Here is a 25,138-nt window from a genome sequence, read left to right as displayed (position 1 = left end):
CTTTTCACGTAGATATATGTACCCAATTGCCTCCAATGTCTGTCTGCTGTTTGCTGTTCTGGTACTATCTAAAATATTTGAGGTTCTTTTAAAAGTGTGATTACAGTGAGAAAGAATAACTCTAAAGCTAATGCTATGGGGAAACGCACTTATTTATTTGACATATTAAAGGACTGGCTGGTGTGGCACACTTCAGATTGGACAGGAAGGAGAGAAGTAACATGGGCTGAATTTTCAGCTTTTCAGAGATAACTCGTTTACCCATATGCAGTAATGTGGATTATTTTTTTCACCTCTCGTAAGGTTGTTCAGCCTCTTTATGTACAACATAAACATTTAGGACCTCAGGAGGACCCTGCCGTGATAAATATCAGTGCTACCATAAGCAGGCAGATTCTCCCCTGCCCAAAGACTCGCAGCCGTGTTGGCCGAGGAGGCAGAGGAGCTGGTGGAAGCGATGGTGATCTTAGCAAAGCGATAGTGATCTTAGCAAAGCGATAGTGATCTTAGCAGCGATCTTAGCAGAAAGAGGATGTGAGGAGGGCAGGGCCACAAAGTATGTGAGTGGTTGCACAACGCCGAGGGCTTTCAAACAGAGGGAAGTCAGAGGCAGCTCCAGATAAAAGCGCCTTTTGCCATCAGTGCCACTGCAGTTTATTGACACGGATAATATGGAACCTTGCTGTAAGCACTGGTACTGCTACTGTACCTCTTTCTATAACAGATTTCGCTTCCCTTTTTCATTTCCCTCCTTGTGCCTGTCCTGATACCCCCTTACTTCTTCTTTGCTGCTCCCAGTTATGCAGGCTGGTCGTCTGCCTCTCTTGGCAGCCTTGCTGTGGCTCTCACGTCCTTCAGCTCCCCGCTGACCCTGCTCTTGGCCAGGGCCTTCTCCTGCGCCCTCTTCCCCGTTGTGGTTTCTGGGTGAGCTCTCTGCTCTCCAGCTCTGTTCAATGCCCTGGGGTCTGTTTTCTCTCTTCTTTGCTTGACCAGAACTGCTCTGCCCAACGTGAGGAGTTGTATTTTCTCTCTGACTGGGATCCCTGGCAGGGATGCCATTCTTTTAGAAGCAAGCCATTATTTCTTATTTCTCCCCACATGAACGAAATAGCCACGCTATTTCCCATAATATCCCGTTTCCCCATGTTGCGGCCTGTCAGCTGCATATTTCATGCACACACCTCAGCACTAATATTCATTTCTGTAAAGAGCTTGTTACTACATAGTAACAAGCTGTTGCTGTTGCAGCAGATGCTCTCTTCTTATCTCAAGGATGTCTTCAGGAGGAGCCTAAAAGGCTCAAGGTGGCATCCAAATCATGGTTTTCTTCCCTAGCCCTACCAGAAATGGAACAGTTGTTAAAAGCAGTGGTTCTCAGCAGCATTAGTGTTTTTAGACTCAGGCCAGCGCACTAATCTTGCACTAACCTACGCCCCAGTCTTTCATCCAGCATTCCCGTGAATGATGTCCTGTCAGGAGCTGGAACTGCCCCGGAATCGAGTCCGGCACCTGGAGCAGCTAAGATAAGGGAAAGGACGTCACGCTCACGTCACAGCCGGCCACGCACACGCGTCCAGCAGGGATTGCTGAGCTGCAAAAGCATTTAGGGCTCACCTGTGAGCATAGCACGTGCGCAGCCTAGCGCTGGAAAACAGAGAGATCCTTGTACTAAGAGACTGAGTACACTGTAGTTGTGGGATCCATCACTCAGCGGGCTCACTCGGAGCCGCCACCAGGCTCTTTCCAGAGAAGGGGGTGATGGGCAAATGGGTAAATTAGAGCCTTCGCGATGTCAACACATTGGCCTCATGTTTCAAAGAAAATGAAGGCAGCAAAACTGAATCGTGTATGTTGGGAGCGTCCAGCCAAGGGGTGCCTTTTCCCAGGAGAACAAGCAAAGCCATGCCAACGTGTTCCTCACGCTGAGCAGGACTTTGAGGTGCTGTTGCACCTAGGGCTGCTGCTGTGGAAAATTTCTGTGTCCCTTGCTCTGAGTAGGACCTCAAGTTTCTTCATGTGCTGATGCAGTTTGCTACAAACGTGCATGTACCTGCCTTGCTATTAACTGCATGTGACGGGAAGCATTTTTGTTCCAACTCTAGTTAAGGCATTAGTCACTGCAATGTTACTTTTCTGCAGCGTGTGGACAGTGGAAATTTCCCATCATTTTTGTTAAAAGAAGTGGGTGTAAATTACTGGTTTCTCCAATATTGAATGTCCTTTTTATTTTCTCTCAAAGTTAATATTGCCACTGAAAATATCACTGCATACATCATCGTGCACTGACTTCACACTGCCAGCTCAGACTCCCCTGCTCTGCGTTTTTGCTCTTGGTCTTTCGCCTCTCCTTGTGTTGTTCTTCTTCTCTCTTGTTTTTCCACTGTTTTCAGATCACACTGTGTGGAAGAGAACATGCTCTCCTGCAGCACATGTGTGTATACCCCTTCCAACAGCAACCAAATTGACTACTGTCCTGGACTTACTTAGGTGGAGTGGCGGCGTCTTTGAGATTTTCAGTCTTCCAAGTGTTTTCTTCTGAGACTGTCTTGTCTTCCCATGTTTTGTTTCTCCTTTTCTTGTCTTTTTGCTTTATTTCTTCTTTCTTTTCCTAGCCTCTTTGTAGCAGGATCTGAAAGAGTAAAGAAAATGTTTCTATTTATTCTGTGCAGGTGACACCGCTTTGTGCAACACTGCTTTTTGTAACAATACTATGGTTTCCTGGGTGTTTGCCTCACTTTTTCTCACAAACCAGGAAGAAATTCAAGGGATTAGTATAACCTGGCCTCAGAAGAACAAAAACAAGGAAGAAATGTTGGGTAGATAGAATATCTTGAAAGAAAAGATGTAATCTTTCTTTTGCCTGTGTTTTAAGGTGGCTGTATCGCTTTAACTAAAACTTTGCAAAATCTTTAGAGTAATTGACGTTTTCAACATTGTTTGGTCCTCATGGTAAAGTTCATTTATGAAATGAGCTTTCTTGAACAAAAAGAGCTGTGCCCATGTGGCTTCTAGAGGCCGAGTGACTCAGAAATCAGCCACTTCATCTGGTGGGTCATGTGAATAGTGTAATGAAAGATAGATTTGTCTGACTACATGCAGTCACTTGCTCATGTGATGAGAAAGTCGGGTCGCTGGGTTAGATTCCATCCAGTTAAAGGAGTTGAGTAGTTTTTAGCTGGCTTTAATCCCAGTGGTTTTGCCAGGGATTTGCCCGATCACAGCCATCCAAAGGCTCATCTCTCCACGTAGTTCTCCCTGTCCGTGCAGACTGGCAACAGACTTCTTGAAGAATGGTTTTTTTTTGTAACATGACAGTTGTACGAAATGTAAGAACGTTCTTCCAAACCTCCCTGGACCTGCTGTGTCAGCTCTGCTTTTCAGCCGTTGCTGCAGGGCGCCAATAATTCACGTCAGTCATGCAAATTCTCCGTTGTTACGCGGAGGTGACTCGCTAGTGAGCTTGTAAGAAGCCTCCTTCGTGCATGGGGAGTCGTATGTGCAGGGCCTGAACCTGAACAGTAGCTCAAGGAACATCGTTTTGAATTGAGACTAGTGTAGCCTCGTGCCTACTCGGTGGTTATATTAACTGGAATTTAAATAAAGCAAAAAAGTTCATTAATCCACTAGGGAGGGATCTGCTCCTTGTTCCGACTGCTTCATGACTTGGAAAGAAAAATGACAATAAATGGCCAGTTAAAAAGAGCGGCCAAGAGCTGGTATAGAGGATGAGGGAATACCTGGTGCATATAAATATATATACAAATATATATATTTGTACAGCTGTCCGAATTACTGTGGCTCTAGGTGCTGAGACATTCAGGCATAACTGTTTTGCACAGGTTTCAAATCGGCATCTTCATTACAAGCTGTAGCATGCACAGTCCTTGGACTTTGTGAAGACTGAGGTGGGTTGGATGCCCAAACTGGTAATGAACATGAATTGTCCTGCTGCCTTCCAGGCCTAGCTCATCATTTGGGGGGAAAAGCCCATGAATTTAGCTATTCTATGCAATCCCTGCCCAAGTAGAGATCCTGATTTCTTTGTGAATCTCTAGAGATGAGGTCTTATACATTTGCAATTGCTAATAGCGGTCCTTGCCATAATATTGTTTTTTTTTCAGGTTGAAAAAAGCTCTATTTCTAGCTCTAACTGTGATAAAATTAACCCACTTAAGCCAATGAAGTGTCATTTTCCCCGTTTTACATACTATCTCAGGCAGCAGCATAAGAGGTATGAAATGCTCTCCACCTCTAAGTGGTGTTTCACCATTAGCCTTGTTTTACTCTTGGCCCCCTTAAATCAGCAGCTGCTCAGTGGGTTTCCCGCAGTCTCATAATGCCCTGAAGCGAAACCCTCTTTCTTCATTTAGCTAAAAGAGCCTCTGAGCTTGCAAGGCCTCCCTTACAGGGACAGTTACCCTGTTGGCAAAATTTTACACAGGGACTGTTCTTGTAATAAGGAAGAAGCAAAGGGAATTGTTACTATAAATTAATTGATACGGAATTAATTGCTAAGAAGTATAATTTTAATCCACTTATTCCCTTGTTCAGCTGTGTTTGGACAGATGCCCCGTTTTGTCTATTGAAAAATGAAAAGCTAATAAAAACCATTCAATTATGCACTAAGAAGAGGCAGCTAATAAAGCAGTTGCCAATGGTGGTGTAAAGCTGAGTAAAGTATTTGTGTCACAGAGGAGGCTACCTGCAATGGGTATATTTTTTTTCCAAAACCCAAAGAAACGAAGGGAAAAACCTGAGGAAGAAATGAGAATATTTTTGAATAAAGTTGGCGATAGCATTATGCAGAGACTGGAAGTTCCATCCGATTGCTAGTCAGGATGTTTCTGCATAGATTCATGTCTAAATTGAGGCTCGGTGCAATTGCTTTTTGCAGTCGTGGTAGCGCGAAGGCCGAGTTCCTGTTCCGCAGGAATCCACGCCGAGCTGATCCCCCGCTCCCGACGGACACTTCGTCAACGATGAGGCCGGGCGGAGCGGCCTCTCGCCACCGCCGCCATGGAGGGCCAGCGCGGCGCTGACAGGGGCATTCCCGCCGCGAAGCGCTCGGCGCCGGGTCCCGCGTCCCGCATCGCCCTGCTCAAGGTGCACCGGGAGCTGCTGGTCGGGACCATCCGCAACACGCAGTGTCTGCTGGACAACTTGGTGAAGAACGACTACTTCTCCACTGAGGATGCTGAGATCGTGGCCCAGTTTCCAACTCAAGCAGATAAGGTATCGCTTTTATCTCACCAGCTAGCTGGTGCTTTCTTGCTTTCAGCTTATTCCTGTTTTGGGGGGCTTTATAGTTCGACAACTCTAAAGACCTGTGTACACGGCAGAAGATTGATGATAAACTTGATACATCCTGGCACATTGGCAGGAGAAAATGATCAGCTGGACTCCATGGCGTTTTTGCCTCACACTGGTCTCCCCGGCCAAGCAATTCCGCAGCTTCAGAATAGTGCCACAATTCAAAGCAGGCAAAGCATCAAACATCCAGAGACCTTGGCCTTTCCTCATAAAATAGTAATTCTTGCTGCCGAGTTGAAATGGTAACACAGTGAGAGGCACAGCTGAACAAATGCAGGCTGTGTGATGGTCTTCGCTTCCTTTTGCTCCGCACAAAGCTGTCGGAGCAGAGCTGGAGGACAGCCGTGCGTTAGGGGTCTATGCAGAGAACAGGTCACAGTGAAGTGAAGTGGACTCTCTAGGAGCTTCCTTCTCTGGAAGGCATAAATTTGCTTTTAAGAACATAGGAATTTTCAAAGACTACCTTTTTTTCTTTTGCTCTGCCATGAATGCTTCATCGCAGTTTAAGCTTCCAGGCGATTCCAGGCTCTGGAAACCTTTTGTGTGTTTCAGAAGTGAATTCTTGATTAATCTGCAGCAAAAGGAGTATCCAGATATTCAAAATAGGTCTCCAAGATGATTCACATGTCCTGTAGAGGGTTGTTGCGTAGCAGCTGTTCAAAGAACAGACTCTGCTCTGTCTCTAGGGGTAGTGAGTTAACTCCAAGCTGCTCCAGCTCCTACTGTGTGACACCAATTAATTTTGGCAGTGACCCCAGGTGATAAGTCCATCATAGCAGAGAGAATCTGCAGCATTTAATTGCTGTGTTTAAAGAATGGTAATTGTAGGTATCTGGATCTGCATTAGGTGTAGGGACATTCTGTCCACTCTGGATCTGGCTGGACCCTGTGGCAAACCTAAGTGTGGCTAGGATGCTCACGAGTCAGAGGATAAATTTAGGGCACTGAGAAATCACCTCTTTCTTTTTATATTCACCAGCATTATTTTTATAATACACTTTCCAGCTGCAGTATCCAGCTGGGGAAATCCTTTGGGATTCCTACTGAGGCGTAGTAGTTGTTTTCTTTGAGGTTAGTGTCAACACCTTGCTACAAGTTCAGACCTTAACCTCCAGAACTGACCTTTTTGCAACATCCAGGCAAACAGGAAGAGATTTTTATGATGGTTCCAATTCAGAACTAGATTTTGAATTGAATTCCCAAGCACCAGTTTTGATTCCAGTCCTCTGTTCCAGCCCCAAAAGCATGCTAAAGCAGTATGGAAGTGTAACTGAGCTAAAATGCTGCACATCAATGACCTCTCACATGGTGTTTCTTCAGGTGCGCAAAATTCTAGACTTGGTTCAAAGCAAGGGAGAAGAAGTTTCCGAATATTTCATCTATGTCCTGCAGAAAGTCACTGATGCCTATTATGAGCTTCAGCCTTGGTTGGATGAAATAGGTTACCAGCCTTCAGAGAATATTCTTAGTAAACCTGTGGAAAATACAGATCCAGGTAAGGAAAAGCAGCTATATCCCTTTCTTTCCAACTACCCTGCATGTGGGAAACTAAGCAGGGGACAGGAGGGTAACAGAGTCCAGGCAGGCACACCTGGAGAAAATAAATGTGCTTAAGCTCTGTTTGCTGACTGTCATAGCCATGTAATTAAAAGGTAGATAATCCACTCTATAACAAAACAGTCGTGTTGAAATATCTCCTGTTCTGCTAAAGTCAGCCCTTTCTTCGTTTGTTTGTGGACACAGTGGTGTTTCCACCTCATGCCTGTCATAGTATTGTCTAGGGCTTTACTATGGTGTGTTAACAACCCTGTGATGGTTTGACAATGGAAAAGTCAATATTCACCATGAGCATGGTCTAGTAATGAAGTAGGTTGCCCAGAGAGGTTGGGCAGTCGCCATCCATGGAAGTTTTCCAGACCTGTCTAGATAAAGCCCTGAGTAACCTGATCTGATGTGAGAGGTGACCCTGCAAGAGGTTGCACTCCAGACCTCCTGAAGTACCTTGCAGTCTGAATTACTCCATACTCCTAGAACAGATTTTGAGTTAAAAGAATTCAGAATATTAAGAATTAAAATACTGCAGGAATACATATCTTTCTCAAGAGGATTTTTTATGGTACATCAATGCAAGAATCACTTTACCCCATCTGAAGTGAAGATTCAATTGCAATAAAAGCACATGCTAACATGGCACAGACTTTTACTGTTGTATCACCTTAAAAAAAAATCCTTTCGAAGTGTCTGGACCCTGGGTTCTAAAACACATGCCTTTTTATTTGCAAAAATAAAAATTATGAAACAAGCTAGGAATCAATAACCACCTACCTGCCACTATCCCAGGGCACTAATCTGCCCTTTTACCTTCACAAAGAGTAAGACAGAGTCTATAACAAGGAGGTCAGGGCCTCGGCTTGGAGTCTCGTCTAGAAGGCAGCTTTCCTTCATGCAATGCAACATCCTGAGGTTGTGGCGACTCACCCATCTACCTGGTTAGCACCTGAATTTTTCCTGACAGTCTCCTGTGTGAAGAGTTACCATACAAACCTATTTGGTTTATAAGGTTTAATGTTGGCAACCCATGTAAATAGCAGTAATCTGCCAAAGAGTCAGTTCTGCATAAGAATCATTTTAGCTTGTCACTCTCTTTTAGTTCCTGAAGAAATGGTCAAATACTATAGGCCTTGGTCTCTTTTTAATAATAGTTCACTGTCTTTTTAGTTAGCAGGTATTATCAGAAACTCAGATATGAACTGGGCCGGGACTCGAAGTTTGTCATGTCGTATGCGCAGAGGGAAGAGATGCTGCTCGAAGAAATCTACTCTAACAATATTATGGAGCTGCTCACTTTCACCAATGAGAGTCTAGGCAAAGTGTCTCAGCCAGAAGCGCTTTTTGATGATACTGTTGGGCTAATTAATGAAGATGGAGAAACCATCTATGTCTACGGTGATGCAGGAATTGGGAAATCCATCTTGCTGCAAAAGATCCAAAGCCTTTGGGCCAGACAGGATTTGGATATAGGGGCCAAGTTTTTTTTCCGTTTCCGATGCAGGATGTTTAGTTGCTTTAAAGAAAATGAAGCCATATGTTTGAAAGACCTTTTGTTCAAATACAACTGCTACCCTGACCAGGACCCCGCAGAGGTGTTCCATCACATCCTGCACTTCCCTCATACTGTTCTTTTCACATTTGATGGCTTTGATGAGATCTATTCTAACTTTGATCTCAGTAGCGTTCCCGAGATGTGCTCACCCAACGAACCAATCCATCCCCTGGTGCTGCTGGTAAACCTCCTCAGAGGAAAGCTGCTTAAGGGATCCAAGAAAATTCTTACAGCGAGAACAGGAACTGAGATCCAAAGAAACATCATTAGAAAGAAAGTGCTGCTCTGTGGGTTCTCCAGCAGTAACCTGAAGGAATACACTGCCATGTTTTTCAAAGATGAGGGGCAACGAACACTGGTGCTGAACCAACTGGAAGCTAACCCCAGTCTCTGCAGTTTGTGTTCAGTGCCTTTATTTTGTTGGATTATCTTTAAATGCTATGAACACTTCCATTCCATGTTTGACAGCCATGAAATTCCAGACTGCTCTGTTACATTGACAGATGTATTTTTGGTCATGGTTGAAGTCCATCTGAACCGATCCCTGAAAACAGGTTTGCTGAAGAACAACACCAGAAGCCAAGCAGAAACATTCAGATCAAGAAAGGAATCTCTTGTGGCTTTGGGTGAAATTGCTTACAAAGGCATGGAGAACTCCCTGTTTGTCTTTGAACAGGAGGAGGTCTCAGCAGTGAACATCTCTGAAGAGGATTTGCAATTGGGCTTTCTCAGGACAGTTCAGGGTTACAGTGGCTGTGACGATCAGTCCATTTATGAGTTCTTGCACTTAACGCTTCAGTCTTTTTTCACAGCTTTGTTCCTGGTCATTGAGGAGAAAGTGGGTTCCAAGCAACTGCTTAAGTTTTTCAACGAATCCTCTTCCACTAACACCACACAACCTACTTGCCTTCGTATTCCTTGGCTGAGGAAACAACTGGCAGGGGGGGATCCTTTCCGAAATAACGAACATTTTCATTTCACCAACCTTTTTCTTTGTGGCCTGCTTTCTAGATCCAGGCAGAAGCTCCTCAGACATTTAGTTCTGCCCTCAGTCATTAAGAGGAAGAGAAAGACGCTCTTCACATACCTTGGGGAGAGCATGAAATCCCACCTTAAAAACCTCACTCGTGCCAGGCTTCCAAACTACTATCAGCTCCAGGTCCAGCCCAACTTTGTGTGGATGCTGCGGTGCCTTTACGAGACGCAGAGCGAGAAAGTGGGCAAGCTGGCTGCCAAATGCATGCGTGCCAACTACGTCAAGCTCACGTACTGCAACGCCTACTCCGCCGACTGCAGCGCCATTTCTTTCGTTATGCACCACGTCCAGAAGCGCCTGGGTCTCGACTTGGACAACAACAACATCAATGACTACGGAGTAAAACAGCTGCTGCCTTGTTTCAGCAAACTCGCCGTGATCAGGTAGGAGTCTGTGCAAGAGGGCCCTTGCTTGCCCTTGGTTTATCCCACCCATGGATTGCTGGAGCAGAGCAAGGCAGCTCCAAGCATGAGGGAGGTGAGGGGTCTCACTGCTGCTAGGAACTGAAGTGCTTTTGTCCCCGAGAGCTGAAACCAAACACTGGAAATAGCCACACGTGGCACCATTTGGATTAGAGGTTTGACTGTCCTAGAGTCGGCCAGTCTCAAACCTTTTGAAATGTTTGTTCACCTGGTCACAGCAGCAGGGACAAGCTTGAATTTTGGTGGGGAGGGTGGTAAGAAGTCCTTAGAAGCCTAAACTATTTATACCTACAGATTTAGTTAGTTCTATCTCTATTTGTTTTTGTCTCAAAAGAGAGTTTTTAAAGGAAAAAAATCTTAAGGGAAAGAAAAAAAACAACTTAAATACCTCCTACTTTACCTGCCTAGTAGACTGGGCAGGTCTAGACTGCCCTAGTCTATCTGTGGCCTTGGACATACGCGGTGAGAGAGGATCTACCCTTCACAGCTAGCCCTGATCAAAAGCTGCTCGTTTCTTGCCTTTCCATCCCAGCTGGAGGCCGGGCTTTGACAGCCCCAAAGTGCTCTCTGCCAGGGGTGCAGCTGAGGAACCAGTTGTGATACCTGCATGGGCCAGTGTGGAGGGAGGACATGGCCTGGCGTGATCCGAGAGGACTAACACCTCCCTCAGGTCAGGTTTGTCCACCTGCAGTCCCTTGGAGTTCGGGCCATGTAGCTAAACCTTTGGAGTTCCACACCTGAATGTTGGGACAAACCAAGTATTTATGAAAATTTAAAACTTTTAACTTCAGCCCCGTTCAACCCCCTGCTTTTTAAACCGGACTTACCCCTCCTAATTGGCTCCTCTCTGCTTTTTTTCTCTAGAAGCCTTTCATAAAGCAAAGCAAGTGACTGTTTCTTTCCAGTTAATTGGAAGTAACTGACTTTCCAAGAGAGAGGAATATGGGGACTTGGGAATAAAAAGGCATGCGTATGTAAGACAAGTGAAGGAAGGAAGTCACAATCTTTCATTCTCTCTCCCAATTACAGGATCATGGAACATGGTGTATGGTCTTAACACCATCTCCGATTCCAAACCAGTCTGTTCCTTTTGACCTTTGAGGCTCTTCCTGATGTTAGGACTTTTATTTTTAATGACCAATTTCTGCAGGACAGAAAATGCTGTTTCTACTGGTTTAATCTAATTTCTTCATTCACCCCTTTGAAAGAGGCTGCTCTGATCTGTAGAGATCCTATGTGTTCCTTCCTATGTGTTAGTGCATTTTAGGGGGAACAAATTACTAACCAGAGAGGGCCAGGGAAGGTGCTGGTGATAAGGAACAATCAGCAGTAAATGTTCAGCCTTAGAATTTGTGTTGAAACTAAAGCTGGTCAAAACGTTTCCACTGGGACTGTTTTCCTAGAAAATGCGATTCATCAGACTTGAAATGTTTCATGGGAACAAGTCCATTTGGCCAAAGTGAAAAATCTTTAGAAGATTTTTTACTTTTTTTAGCACTGTGAAAAGAAGTATTTTTATTCTGTGAATGACTGACACGTTGATTTGTGTCTGATTGGGACAATAAAATTAGAAACGTTCAGCACACCCTTGGGACTGCAGTTCCATTTCCTGGCCAGAGATTTTTACAACCTTTAGCCAGCAGAGCCTGAATGTGAGGTGACCTTCAAGACACCTGGTTTCCACTAGGTACCCAGAGAGAAGGCTGCAAGAAGAGAGGTTGAAAAACTTGCTTTTTTTAGGAAACCGGCTACAACTTCTTTCTGCATTTGTAGAGGGTGGAAGCAGCCTGGGAGGAGGATGGAGTTTTTGTCTCTGGTTTCCAGCCGACTGCATTTTGTTTTCACTCCTATGGACAGCATCCAGAACAGTGCCTGGGAGACCTGGGGATTTCTGGTTTGTTTGCAAAGCGAACCATGTACAGCTGAGCTCACATTTCCCTTAATGGCTTTTAATACGTGGCATAAGGACCTCCTGAAAATGTCAGAGGGAAATGCGTAGAGCTCCAGTCACTCATTAACTCCTGGGTGACGAACGCTTGCAAGCTCTAGTGATTCAAACGCTGCTTCCTTTCCTCTCGTTTCAGGCTCAGTGTAAATCAAATCACAGATCATGGCGTGAGGATCCTGTATGAAGAGCTCTCCAAATACCAGATTGTGACCTTTCTGGGGTACGTGCCCGTTGGGAACAAAACACTAGACACTGGTGCTGAATATCGAAACTACAAGGCCACGGGGCCGTCGCAGCGAAGGCCGGGGGGAGCCAGGGTTTGCTCCTCGTCTCCTGGACGGGAGCAAGGCAGCGTTTGGTGTCGGACGTGGTCCAGCAGCTCCCCCAGGACGCTGGCTCCCGGCGCGGTGCCGCTGGCGTCGCGCAGCGCGGGTCGCCGAGGGGCTCTGAGGGGCACTTCATAGCAGAGCCATCCGCTGCCGCGGCTGTAAATGGATTCATTTCGAATAGGGACGGTCGAGACAGCTCGATGCTGACTGAGGTTCAGGGACGTGGTGTCTCCGGGTGTCGTTTTCATGGTGCCCTTTTGTGCAGTCATAGTTTTCATGTATAAAGTAGAGACTTTTTAAGACCTTAATGAGCTCTTCATCAAGCAGAAACTAGGAGGCCTGTTAGCCCCTGACTGCCCGTTCTTGCTTAAGCAGTTACATAAAAATGACTTTTTGAAATTTAAGCATGAATACCAAGGATTGTGTCCTTCCTCCAGTGCCTCACTGTAAGTGCATGTGCTGAGGTATTTGATCCTCAGTAATATTTGCAAGGGGATTTTATGACTTCTAAAAGACTGGAAACATTTTTTCCTGACTTCTCTCCTGACTTATGCAATATTATTTCTGCTAACATTGGAATAAAGGGAAGCTTTGTTTGCCTGGGGAGACTATTTATTTAAAAAAGAAAGTATTTAAATATTTTCCCATGAGTTGCAATCTGGTCTCCTTGTACTTTAAAGTGCTTTAAACCCCTTCAAAGTACTAATTCTACATCAAAATGGAAGTGCAAGCGATTGTGAGTATGTACAGAGGCACACATGAAAAAAAGAGCGATGCTGCATATGCATTATAAAACATTCAGGATGTAAATATTAAAGTAACAGCATGGGTAACCTACTTTTACCAATGTGATTTTTCTTCAAGCTTATACAACAATCAGATCACTGATGCTGGAGCCAAATATGTTGCAAAGCTAATTGAAGAATGTTCAAGCCTTCAATATGTTAAGTATGTTGGATTTTTTTTTCTCTTTATGCTTCTACAGAATCATAATTAAGGATAAAGAAAATTAAGAGAGAGTTTAAAAGATTGTATTTCAAATAAAATATAGCTTAGGTTGTAGTTACATGCTCTTTTACGATAGTCTGGTAGTGATGGCCCCTAGTGAAACTCCTGAATCCATAATCTTTACTAAAGACTGCTTGGGCTACGAGTAGGATGCAGTTGTAAGCACAAGGAGAGTGCAAGACCTATTCTTCACTTAAATCCAGGCAGAGTATTTGAGAGAGGCTTAAGTGGTGTATGAGCTTTGCAGGCCTTTGTAAATACATTTGTTATTTATACCAAGCTGCTTTATATTCAGCCTTTTGTGGGCAACTGAAATCAGGCTGTGCCAGTGCAATATCTCAGTTTACGAATTCCCCAAATTCACTCGCTAAGTCGTACCCATTAATTCCTGGAATTTCGCCTGCTGGAAGTGTCCGGCCGTGCACAACACCAGTTTGACCTAAGGGTAGATCATTAACCAGTGTTTTAATTATGCCCAGAGCAGAAAACAGAGGTGACTGCAGCCGTGTCAGCTGCTGGGGTGAGCGCAGCGCCGGCAGCCAGGGCCTTTGGGGCTCTTGTCCTTGTTTCACTGCTAACCTGCTCTCAAACCAGACCCTAGCCACATCCATCCCGCTTGAAATACTTCCACAGAGAGGCTGGAGCCCCCAGCGTGCTCTGGTGGCTCTTCAGCTGCTTTGGCACAGTATTTGTGCGTTGTTTAATGTCTCATAACTTTCCCAAAACAACCCTGGCGGAGGATGGTGACTTTCGGGTTACACATTAAGCCCCGGGATTGTTCTGACACAGGGGGCCTGTGCATGTGTCTGCAGTCAGTCAGAGAAGACAGTTTCGATTTATGTGATGGGAGGGGATAGACTTGTTATTTACATCAATGCATATGCAATTGAGACTTAGTCCTTTGTTGAACTCCAGTCATTTGATATCCCCACACAGGCCAAAAAAAGAGGTGTACTTCTACACAGCACCAGCTGTATAGACTGCACTGACCTGTGTCACCACCTGTAGCCTATACATTGAACAGAGGGACGTGAAATCGTGGCAGTCTGTGCCTGCCAGCTGCAGTCTCCTCTGGAGCCACACTGCCAAGAAATGTTCTTTTCCTGTAGCATCATGAAATATGCACTCGGGAGTGCCTGTGGATATTATAATTTGTATTATAAACCAGGCAGGGTTCCTTGTCCTGAGGATCAGTTCCTGACTCCTTTCTGACATACGGAGGACCAAAAATGAGACCCTGCGGTAATACTTGTAATTTGGAGGACTAACGTAGTACAAGAAAGCAGAGTCTAAACAAAATGCATAAAAGGCACCTTCGACATTTTGCACCCTAGGTTAATCTTGGCTAATTCTAGCCTCCTGAGTTAACTGGTCTGAAATATTTCCATCATTTTCTGAGCTAGGTGTTATAAGTGTTGTTTCTCATCAAATCATGTATTTTATGCAGAATAGGAGCAAACAAAATAACTACTGAAGGAGGGAAGTGCCTTGCCCAGGCCATACAGAAGAACAAGATGATGTTTGAAATTGGGTAAGTTTGGGGCTAAGGGGCAGAGCTCAGTGCTTGCTTTTGGCAAAGCTTCTGTAAATCCTTCGGGATTACATCCTTTCATTCTTGCCTGCCTTCCCTTTCCTATTACTTCCTTCTCCTAGTGGCAACAGCACAAATCATTGCAGAAGCACAGCCACGTTTTTTTCACTCAAAGGGAAAATGAGGGCTGTTTTACTGTTTTTTTTTTCTTCTCCACATTTCCCTCCACAGAACCTTGAAGGTGAGACAAATTGACAAGAGGACAGAGTGTAAAGACAGCTATTTTCCTTACAACAACACAGTCATTTTATAGCTGCTTGATCCATTTTTAAAAGTCTGAGTGGTTTTTGTGACTCCTTGCAAACTCCTTACCTAGTTATTCAGCATGAAGGTTAAGATTGCCAAATCTCCTACATCAAGTTCTGATCAAGCCGAGAACTGAGAGAATAAGAAGGAATTTCCATTATCCTTCTCTCCAGTCTGTATGAGACTGCAAAGTCCAGTGGCAAAATTGTTTGAGAGAGATCCGAATGTCCTCTAAACCATTAATCCCTGCCCCCTTTTTTAGGAGAGTTGTTAAACTTGAAAGTCTGATAATTGTTCTTTTCCTGGCAAATCCCAGTTTCTCTTTCTGCTGTACATGAGGACATTCTTCTCAGAATCTGATATTCAAGTACATGTAATTGAAACCTCTGTTGGCCATTGTAAATATCCCAATAACTCTCCAATGTCAGAATCCCATTTGAACAATCAAATTTTTGGCCTTTTTTTTTTAAATGCTATAGTATTTCATAGGTATTGTCAACAGCATGCAAACTTCTGTTGTCACACAGTTGAGTTCCTTTATATGTGCTGTAATTTTCATGGAGAATCTGTTTTCTCCTTTGGAGAAAAACCTCAAAATGGGTTTAAGATAGTTTGGATAGAAAGTTGAGATAGAAAATTCTTGATTTTTGCATAACAAACTGTATTGGGTCTGAAGGGCAAGGAAATTCTGGGACTTACTGGAAATGGATGTTTAGATACCACAAAGATCAATTGATTTTAAAACAGCTGCCAGCTAATTACCCGTCGAGCTGAACGTGGCTCTGAGTCATCAAGACACGATCTCTGTTTAAAAAAAAAAAACCACCTGATACCTCCGGGTTTCTTCTCCTCGCAGGATGTGGGGTAACCGGGTTGGAGACGAAGGGGCCAAGGCGTTTGCAGAGGCGCTGAGGAACCACCCCAGGTTGACCAACGTGAGGTAAAGCCCCGGCGCGGCTGGGCTCCCCTTCTGCTCCCCCTGCTCGTGCCAGGGCTGGTGGCACTAGTGAGGGCCAGGCTCAGCGGCTGCTGTTTTGGAGTGGGAGCAGTAGCACAACCTGCCACAGAATGAGGGCCCCCTGGGCTCCACGTGGACAAGACTGTGAGTGCTGCATTTTTTTACCAGAGTATTCGCTAGCCGATAAGCTGCTTGGGTAGGGCCTGGTGTGGTCTGAAATTCTGGCTCTTCCTCCGTCCCAGCGGAGCTACTCCTCCATTAATTCAGCAGTAATGAGCCGTGGTTGGCACGGGAGCTCCGCATGTCCTGGCATAGTCTTCCGAAAGCCCCCGAGTGGGAGAGGTTGGCACGGGGAGAAGCCAGAAGCGTGGAGTGCCCTGTGCCCTGCCAGGCCATTGGGTGCTGCCCAGGGATTTGGTGTGTGCTCCAGCTGCTCCTGCTGTTCCGCAGGGCCTCCGTGTGGCCGGAGCGCTGGATCCTTGGCGCTCCTTGCGTCTGGGCCCCCTCTTCCCCTGGACCCCACGGTGAGGGAGCCGACCCCGACCGGGCTCCTTGGTTTCCCCACAAGGTGGCACATGGCACTACTTTTCTTTAGAAACACGGAATTTAGAGAGTTCCGGGACCTCTGGAGAGCTTATTGCTGCTGCTTCAGATCCAGGGGTTTCCGAGCTGGTGCCTTGTCTTCCATTCTGCGAGCAGATAGCTGGGCTTAAAAAATTCAAAGCCGAACAGGTGCAGTGACCTAGATTTGCTAAAATTTAAACGCTAGCTGAAATAGCCATCTTCCCCTAAACACAGAATCCAGCCAGGTGCCCCAGGCTTGAAAGAAAACAGTCTGAACTTGAATCGGGCCTGGGTTATTGCTCAACCCGCGACAAATACGGTGGTGAAAAATGGCCTTGCCAAAAATAAGAGCCAGCTTGAGCTGGAGCCTGCGCGGGGAGGATCTGCTGCTGCCGCTCTGCAGCGTACCAGCACTTGAGTTCACTCCTGTCTCCTGCTGCTCAGCCTCGCTCCCTGATTTGGAATGCATAGTTTGCACCGGTGGAAGCTTTATGCAGAGATGAAGGGAAGATAGTCACTGCTGCATCAGTTTGTTTTAGCGTGTTTGCCATTTTTAGGCCTAATCATGAGGGACAGAGGATCTCCGGTTTCTGCTGAAATTAGCAGGGACTTGTGCTAACACATACTTGTGCCATAGTTAGACAAGCCTTAGCCCCTCTAGTCCCCCCCATCTTTCCCCCCCTTTTTTTTTTTCTTAGGCCTTGCACTATTTTCAGGCTATGGCCTGACTTCTAAAAGGGAAACTGCTTTTTGAACTCTCAAAGCCTGGAGCATAACTTTAGCTGGCTGTTTTTGCCACTGCTTATTCAAAGAATGAGGGGCAGACTAGGAAACGTTTGTGGTTTGCAATGGAAAGCGTGCACTTACAAGCTCATCTCCCCATATATATCAGAGCAGGTGTTGTGGCTGGAAGACAAATGAGGTTTTTAGGAGTCTGCACACCCCACCTGAAGGACGACGTGCTGGGTTTGTATGGGGAGTTGGGATGGTAAATGCATGTGCAAACCTGTAGCCTAATGAACGCAACCTCCTCTCCTTGTTGAAAGCCGCAACTTCCAGTCCCGGGAGTGCAACTCCTTGGTGGCAAACCTGTAGGATACACTCAGGCTGCAGCCTACGAACTGTTGTCAATTGTAAAACCACAAGGAGTTACCTGGTTTGCAGAGTACCTGGGCCTTTGAACCCCCCAAATGCTGCCCCATACAAGGGGCAGAGATCATCTGGGTATTCGTGAGTGTTTGAAGCAGGGGAAGGGCCAGGTCACGCCAACTGCTTCTCACAATTCCCTGTCTCCTGTTCCCTTCACAGTCTCGCATTCAACGGCATCACATCGGAGGGGGGCAGAAGCATCGCCGAGGCCATGCAGCACAACGACTCCGTGAGGATATTCTGGTAACCGGCCTTGTGACCTCCTTCTCCTCTTCCTCCGGGAAAGCTGCAGCTAAATTTTACTTCCTCTAAACCCGCGTCATCCTCCTCTTCTCTTTCTCTCCTTCCTCCTGTTCCCTATGCCTTTTTTCAGCCACTGTGCTATAACCACTCCTGCGTTTTGCTGCAGAGATTGAGAAGTACCTGATTCTTGCTGGGGAGATTTCTACTTTGACTGCATCAGGAAACAAGAGGGTGAAGTTACAAACGGCAGTAACCAGGGGTCTCTAGAGGGAGGGGTCTCTAGGGGGTCTTAATTTATTTCTCTTCTCATGGGTTAGGAGTTGGGCAGGCCTGGGATGGCTCCGCATGCTGGAAATGCAAAGGGACTTGCATCTCTTGAGCAGATTCTTGGCCTGCAAAGCTGATACTTCCCTGCTTGTAGGGTCGTGGTACACTTGCTAGCGATGCTGTGGGAAGGTGCACATGTACTGTGAACACCCTACGTTCCTCCAGGCCTTATTATGTTACTATAGGATACCCTGCCACCTGCACCGCGTGCGTTCGGGGCAGCCAGCTCCAGCTTTGGTGCCCCCCAGTACTGGCTGGGGAGCAGAGCATGCACTTCACACAGTGGCTTGCAAACTTGACAGCTGCTGACCTGAAGCCTGCGTCCAGTGAAGGGGCAAAGGTCTGGAGAGGGAATTTATGCCTCCTGATTACAGCTTGCACTCCTCAGCGCTGCTCTCAAGCCCCTTTGACAGAGCCCTGTCCCCTGTTTTGCACTTTCCTGTGGCAACCAGAGGAGTGCACACACGGGATTCTGCGTATCCTGCTTAGCTGTGGAAAGATTGATTGATTTTAGACTGAAGGGGGCAGGGGCTCTCTTAGTGCCTCTGCAGGCAGTTGGCTGAAAGCAGTGATTTAATCCGCCTGACTCTGCTTTTGCCTTGCACAGTATTGAGTTTTGGCTTCTCGATTCCCTCTGTGCATTTCTGGTTCATGCTTCTTGCTGCTCCCTACACCTTGTGTTCCCTGTCTTCTCTCACTTCCATCATGTGAAATCCAGTTCACTGTCCTCACAGTCTTCCCACTTCTTCAGCGCTGTCCTGACTGCCTTTTCCACCACATTTTGTCCACTTTTTAGTCACCTTAACATTGTGAGAAGGTATCATTAGATGACTGCTCTGAGAAATAAGGTCCGATATTCTTGTCCCTGTTACCTGCAGGGCTTCTCATGCCTCTTTGTGCCCAGTCTTGAGAAATTGCTTAGGGCAGAAACAGCATATGCCTTTTTGGCGATCAAAAAGCTAAGTCACAAACAAGCTGGAAAAACACAGAGCTGTAAAATAATGATAACATCCTAAGTGAACATGTTCTCTCCCACCTAGGTTGACTAAAAATGACTTGGATGATGAGGCAGCAATGAGTTTTGCAGAGATGCTGAAGGTCAACAAGAAACTGGTGCATTTATGGTGAGTTACATTCCACAGAGGCACAAGGCTCTTTGGCAGTCACTGCATTAAAACTTCACCTTTCAAGTATATGTAGGTCACAGTAAGCTCTCTGCGCATGCACTGGATGCAGCTGACTGGTTACAGACAGGTCAGATGGAAAGTTAATAAAGCTGCTGTCTAGCATTTGGAACCTGATTTCATATGGGGAAGAGTTTTAAGCTGTTTGTGTGTCCTGGTAACTAGCTGATTTCATCCACCTTTAGCAGAACAGTACTGGCCTCAGAGATAGACTTTTCAAAAATACAAGCAAGCAGCTAGGATAAAATAACCTCATTTTCACCCTTACTGTCACACCACCAAAGCAGGAGGCTCCACTCTTACTATACAACCAAGAGCCCACACATGATGGGCGCCGAGGTACCTGTCCGTTCACAGCAAGTTTTTTTCGGAGCTTCGGAGCACTTTCACTCATGCAAGGCACTCAGCTATGGGACACAATCCCCAGGAAATCAGACATTATTATTTCTAGCGTCTGCGAAGGGACTTGTTAAACTTCTAGGAAAAAGCAGCACTCGCGTTTCTGATCCGGAGGTTCCCGAGAGTTTGTCCAGTGACAGGGCTTGGCAGGCGCAGGCGGTGGAACAGCCGTCTGCCCGCTCATTCCAAGGGATCAGGCAACATAAAAAACAGAGTCCCATAAAAACCAGACCACATAGCAAGTCTTTCTAAGCACACATTAGCATTCCCTGTATGGTTCCTGCCCGTAGGAAGCACGCTGCTTGGCAGAGGCACGCGGTGCTTACAGCCTCTGCTGAAAGCAATAGAGGCCCTGGTGCCCATCGCCCTGAAAACACAGGGTCGAGCCTGGGCTTTCCTGTGCGCAGCTGCTGGCGTGTTGCACTGGACAATTTGGCAGACATAGCACCCAAGAAACATGTCTTTACACTGCCTCAGTATTGCCCAAGGGTTTCTGGTAGTAGGCAAGTTTATATCCTCTTTTCTTGCGTATACCAGTGGGTATCTCCAAAAGGTGATGACCTGTATGGGTATTTGCGCTTGAGGCAGAGCCAAATGCTTTTCCTGTGGGTGAAGGAGGTCACTGGGTCCCTTCACATTTGGATTTGTCCTTTAGTGGGGATTCATCTGTCCCTTCCTCCCTCCATGAGAGATGTTCATAACAGCGCATTCCAGCTTTCAGCCACATCCTGAATCCTATGGGATTCATTCAGCTGGTCACATGCAATAGTAAAGATTCCACCATGGTAGACTGCAAGGTAAATAATGAATTAGTGTAGACTGGCAAGTATTTTTATACTCATGTAGATGAGGGGTTGCTCATTTTTTTTTTTTTTTAGCTAGGGAGATGCTGTACAGTAGTTGATATGAATTAGTTATTGCTTCTTCAGTTGTGCTACTTGAGGATCTTTCTTTTGTATCTTTGTTTTCCTAATCTCAGATTAGGTGTACTTTATAGCTGCTAAATGAGCTTCATGGGAGTAGCACCTGCCCATACCTGAGCCAAATTAAATGCATTATTTTTCAACAGTCTTGCTGGTCTGATAAACAAGACAAGCAGATTTGGCTCCTCTGAATCATATTTGCTAAGGCGTTAGGCCCGCATAGGCTATATTCAGAATTTTCTCTAATCAGCTTGATGATTAAGACCAATATCTCCAGAATGTAACCACAGGGAGGCTTCAAGGAGGAGGCTCTGGGTGTGAAAGTGCTTCCCAAGTGCATCTGTGGGGCATTTGACCACTGTTGTGTGCCATCCTCATGGACAGAAATCAGACCCACCTTCTCGTGGCAAACAGGCCACGTCTTTGCTCCTTCCCATCAACTTAGGTCACACATGTGCTGAGCACACAGCAAAGGGGGTGCTGTAAATGAGAACCAGTATGTTAGTTTGACACCAAGTGCTTTCTTTTTAGGCTTATCCAGAATCAAATTACAGCCAAAGGAGCGAAGTACCTCAGCGAAGCTCTCAAGGAGAACACAGCCATTAAAGAAGTCTGGTAAGGATCCCCTTCTCGGAGGCTCCCTTGGTTAGCTTTCTTTCCCTTTAAAATGCTTGTGCTGTTATTACTTTCCAACATATATCAATTTATGCATATATATATATATAAATAATTCAGAACAAATTTATGCGAGGCAGAGGTTGTAGTTCAGCCATGGGTGTCAAACAGATAAAAAGCCTCTGTCATTAAAACACTTCCCCATCCATTATGAACACCAGGCAGTTTTGTTATTTCAGTGTTAACTCACTCACTGTGTGGCTTGCAGCGCAGATGCATCTGCAGACTTGGGGCCTCATTTTATAGATGAGGCTTTGCTTGTCTTGATTTATTTGCAAATTTCAGAACATTCCCATGCTTCTTCTAAGGAGCTAAATCCCAACAAGTAGGAGGTGGCTACATTTAATTAACATCACTAATTTGGTCCATAGAATTTGGGCTTGGATTTTCTTTGGGCAAGGCTCCAAACACACCAAGTGCTAAGCTACAAGAAGATTAACTTTTTGCAAGATTTGCTTGTTTTAGATTAGGTCGGCATCACATAGTCGTGCACGTGCATTGGGTGGCACAAAGCCAGATACCACATTCCTCCCCTCACCTCAGCGAGCACAGGAGCCCATACGACTCGGCTGCTTTTAGCACTGCCACTTCCATTCTCTAGAACTTGAAATTTGGGGGGGGTTTCTTTCTTTCTTTTTAAAGAATATATTTGCTTCAGTAAAAGGACACTGAATTCTTGCTTAGAAAGATGGTGACTCACTGTCTGCCTTCCCTGGAGATGTGGACGAGAGGCTCTTCTCAAAGGCGACCGGCCGCTGTCGCCTATGCAGGAGGCCCCGCTCGAGCCCAAGTCTGGCCCTCAGTTCTTCTTGGCTGGGGTTTCAGAGGTGTTTATTAACCCTAATAACTTCATACAACTGAATGGCTTAATAGTATTCAGCATTTCTGAAAGCTGCATTTATTGGGTGGCTCGTATTTAGGGCTGGAAATATCAGTGTAGATTAGCTTCATTTAGCCAGACTTGGAAACTTTGCCTTAAGTCATTTTGTATTAATAACGCCCCAGTACTTAACACAGTTTTTTCCTTGTTGCTATGGAAGGCACAAAATGCTCTGAAGACCATTTAAATTTCTTTATAAACAAGCCCTTTACACGTTACAAACCTCTGTCCACTGCATGCCGCTTTTCATAGAGATCCCATCAACCTAGTGCTTAGTTCCAGGTGGTGTGGGGCTGTTGCACCCCGTTGGGTATGGCCAAGGCTTCTGGAAATGGAAGGGGAGCCTCCAAGTCCATGGGCTTTTGGCCAGCCTCAAGGGCTGCTGCACGCTGAAATGCCAGCAGCTGGGCATCCAGCACCATGAGGGAAATTAGGGATTTTAGCTTGAGGAAGTTGAGGTTTTAGCTCAGCCTTCGTTTCTGAAGAAGTAGGCTCTTTCTTTTTACGTGCAGTGGAAAGAACGGTGCTGTAGTTGGCCCCTTTGAGGCTTGTTTCCAAGCCGTGCGCTTGGGAAGCACGTAGTTTGCTGGGCTTGGAGCACTTTGATCTCTGCTCCAAAACCTTGGGAAAACAGAAGCTGGGAAGCGGTCACTACCTTACTTTCATATCCCTTCTTCCCCCCTCCAATAGTTTGAACGGGAACCCAATAAGCCGAGAAGAGGCCAAAGCCTTTGAAAATGAGGAACGGATCATTTGCTTTTGAACGAAGACTTGCCTGTTTTGTCGAGTTTCACGTTACAGAGGCTGCTCCTCCACGTGGCCTGCAGGGTTTAGGAAGGCATAAATCTGCAGTGCTCGTGGCAGGAGAGCGATACAGGACGAGCTGCCTGTTTGTGAACGTGCTGCCCTCTCTCAGCTCCATCCCTTGCCCTGCCTGTTACACTTAATCCGTCTGGTGAGTGGGAAATCGCCTTGGCAAATAGTTAATGTTTGTATGGTGCTTTGAAATTTAATTGCAGAGTGTTACCAGACCAAACCCACTGGCAGGCTTATGCATTTTGATAAGCCAGTTTATTAGGTTTATTCTGTACAATGATGTAAATAATCTCTAACTTATTTATACAGATAAATATGTATGTATATGGATGCAAGATGCACAAACTCCATAAACTCACAGTATTATATTCCTCATAACTGAAGAATCAGCATGCATAACCTTACTGAAACCATAAACCATCTGTAATAGTGGTGTGGTACTTACTGTTGCTTTCAACATGACTATTTTCCTTCTGCCTAGAAATCAGGCCCTCCTTCCCCCCTGCCCGACTACAGGGAGAGCTGTAGGCACTGCATTTATGGAGAAACGAATACCTCGGGCATAGATTACTTTCAGTAATCTTCTTTTTTTCCCCACGCTGAAGCCAGTGCATTTACTTTTATTCAAGCAAAAGCCCTTGCTCACATCACCATAAAATGGTAATAGTGGCAGTAAGGCACCTTTGCTTAAAATATCCGAAGGGCTGCATGGAAACTGCCACCTCCTGTTACCGCAGTGTTTATTCTGGGGGGGTCTGGGGATAAATGTGAAAAATTAATTAGCAGGCTGTTCACTGCCTTGGCTCTTGGCCTAGGCGCTGTGCTGGTGGCAATACACCAATATTAAGTTGCCTGGCTTCAGTGGGGAGAAAGGACAACTGAAAATCAATTGCACTGAGTTGAAATCCCTTCTCCCAGCAACATGCAAGCGCACAGAAGCATTGAGATTTGCTTGGAAAGCTTTCATTCTGTACTTGAATTAATGGAAAGTGCAAGGCAACGTGTAGGTAAAACTGTAAGAACCAGCAAGGAAGCATCATCCCCCCTGCAAATAATTAGCTTGGAGAACATAGTTTTTGGTGCCTCTAAGAGAAACCAACTTCCAGGGGAATGTTTTTTTGATATTGTTTCCTGCAAATTATGCCTTCTTCATAAACGGCATCTCAAATTCTACTCCACACTACATACAAGGAACCCAGAGTGGAAAAGCGACATCCGTTTTCCTTCACATGCCCATGTTACCCACTGCCTTTGACAAGCAATCCTCTGGGTACTGGCTAGTGCACAACGCCACAGTGGAAAGCAGAATCTCCCATTAAAATGCCAGATCAGCAAATCTCACGTTTCCCTGCTCCCAAATCTGCCCCCAAAAGGAAAACGTGGGGAAAAAGAAAAAAGAAAATTCAAGAAAAAAGAAAAAAAGGCTTTTTTTGTAGTTTCAGGTCTTTTCCCATGTGGTCACAGATCTTTCCTACTCCCCAACTCCAACTACTTCCTCCATCCCCCAGAAATGTTTTGTGCTCATAAACCCTTTTCACAAAACCAGCAAGTACCTACATATTATAGATACATCATATACATATTATACTATATATAGAGAGAGTGCAGTGGATTTTCGTCCCTGGCCATGCCATCGACACCGATTTCTCCCAGGGAGGCAGACAGATGAGGCTTTCAGACCATGAAGAGGAAAGTCGGGCTGACTTGAGTGATTTGTGCACCTGAGCTGTTTGTTTACTGAAGCTGCTGAAGCAAAAGGGCACTCTGTTACACAGGAGGTGGGTTTGAACTGCAAAAACATTTGCCAAAACAAGATCTTAAAAAGAAGAAAAAAAACTTCCAGTGACTTAAAAAAAAAAAAAGACAAACCAAACCCACACAGACACATCCCCATGCGCCTTGCTGAAATGCTGTTCATGTCCCGCCAGCCTCACGGAGGTGAGGACACTGCTTTCCCAGGATGAACCTACACCATTAAAAGCAACAGATCTTGTCCTCACATCAGTGACACTCCAGCAGTGCAAAGC

The 25,138-nt window shown here is 45.6% G+C and overlaps 1 protein-coding gene across 1 annotated transcript; it reads left to right on the top strand.

Moving 5' to 3' along the window:
• Nucleotides 1-5,016: 5,016 nt before the first annotated feature.
• On the top strand, nt 5,017-23,168 carry NOD1 (nucleotide binding oligomerization domain containing 1). Its single transcript, XM_088521223.1, has 11 exons — nt 5,017-5,232; nt 6,631-6,805; nt 8,029-9,832; nt 11,956-12,039; nt 13,013-13,096; nt 14,604-14,687; nt 15,850-15,933; nt 17,824-17,907; nt 19,275-19,358; nt 21,272-21,355; nt 22,986-23,168. Exons 1-11 carry the CDS (start codon nt 5,017-5,019, stop codon nt 23,056-23,058), a joined length of 2,856 nt encoding a protein of 951 aa, XP_088377349.1. The 3' UTR covers nt 23,059-23,168.
• The last annotated feature ends 1,970 nt before the right edge of the window (nt 23,169-25,138 follow it).

The sequence above is a fragment of the Tinamus guttatus genome, unplaced genomic scaffold (genome assembly GCF_059628265.1).
Source record: "Tinamus guttatus ecotype Peru unplaced genomic scaffold, ASM5962826v1 Tinamus_guttatus_pri_ptg000115l, whole genome shotgun sequence".
In the NCBI taxonomy this organism is placed as follows: domain Eukaryota; kingdom Metazoa; phylum Chordata; class Aves; order Tinamiformes; family Tinamidae; genus Tinamus; species Tinamus guttatus.
The sequence above is the reverse complement of the archived record's forward strand: the minus strand, read 5'-3'. Positions and strand labels throughout refer to the sequence as shown.

Excerpts from the sequence above, each read along its gene's own strand:
- NOD1 (XM_088521223.1), top strand. The coding sequence starts at position 5,017 with ATGGAGGGCCAGCGCGGCGCTGACAGGGGCATTCCCGCCGCGAAGCGC. Across the intron at positions 17,908-19,274 it reads GACTCCGTGAGGATATTCTG|GTTGACTAAAAATGACTTGG; the intron begins GTAACCGGCCTT and ends TCTCCCACCTAG. Across the intron at positions 19,359-21,271 it reads AAGAAACTGGTGCATTTATG|GCTTATCCAGAATCAAATTA; the intron begins GTGAGTTACATT and ends CTTTCTTTTTAG.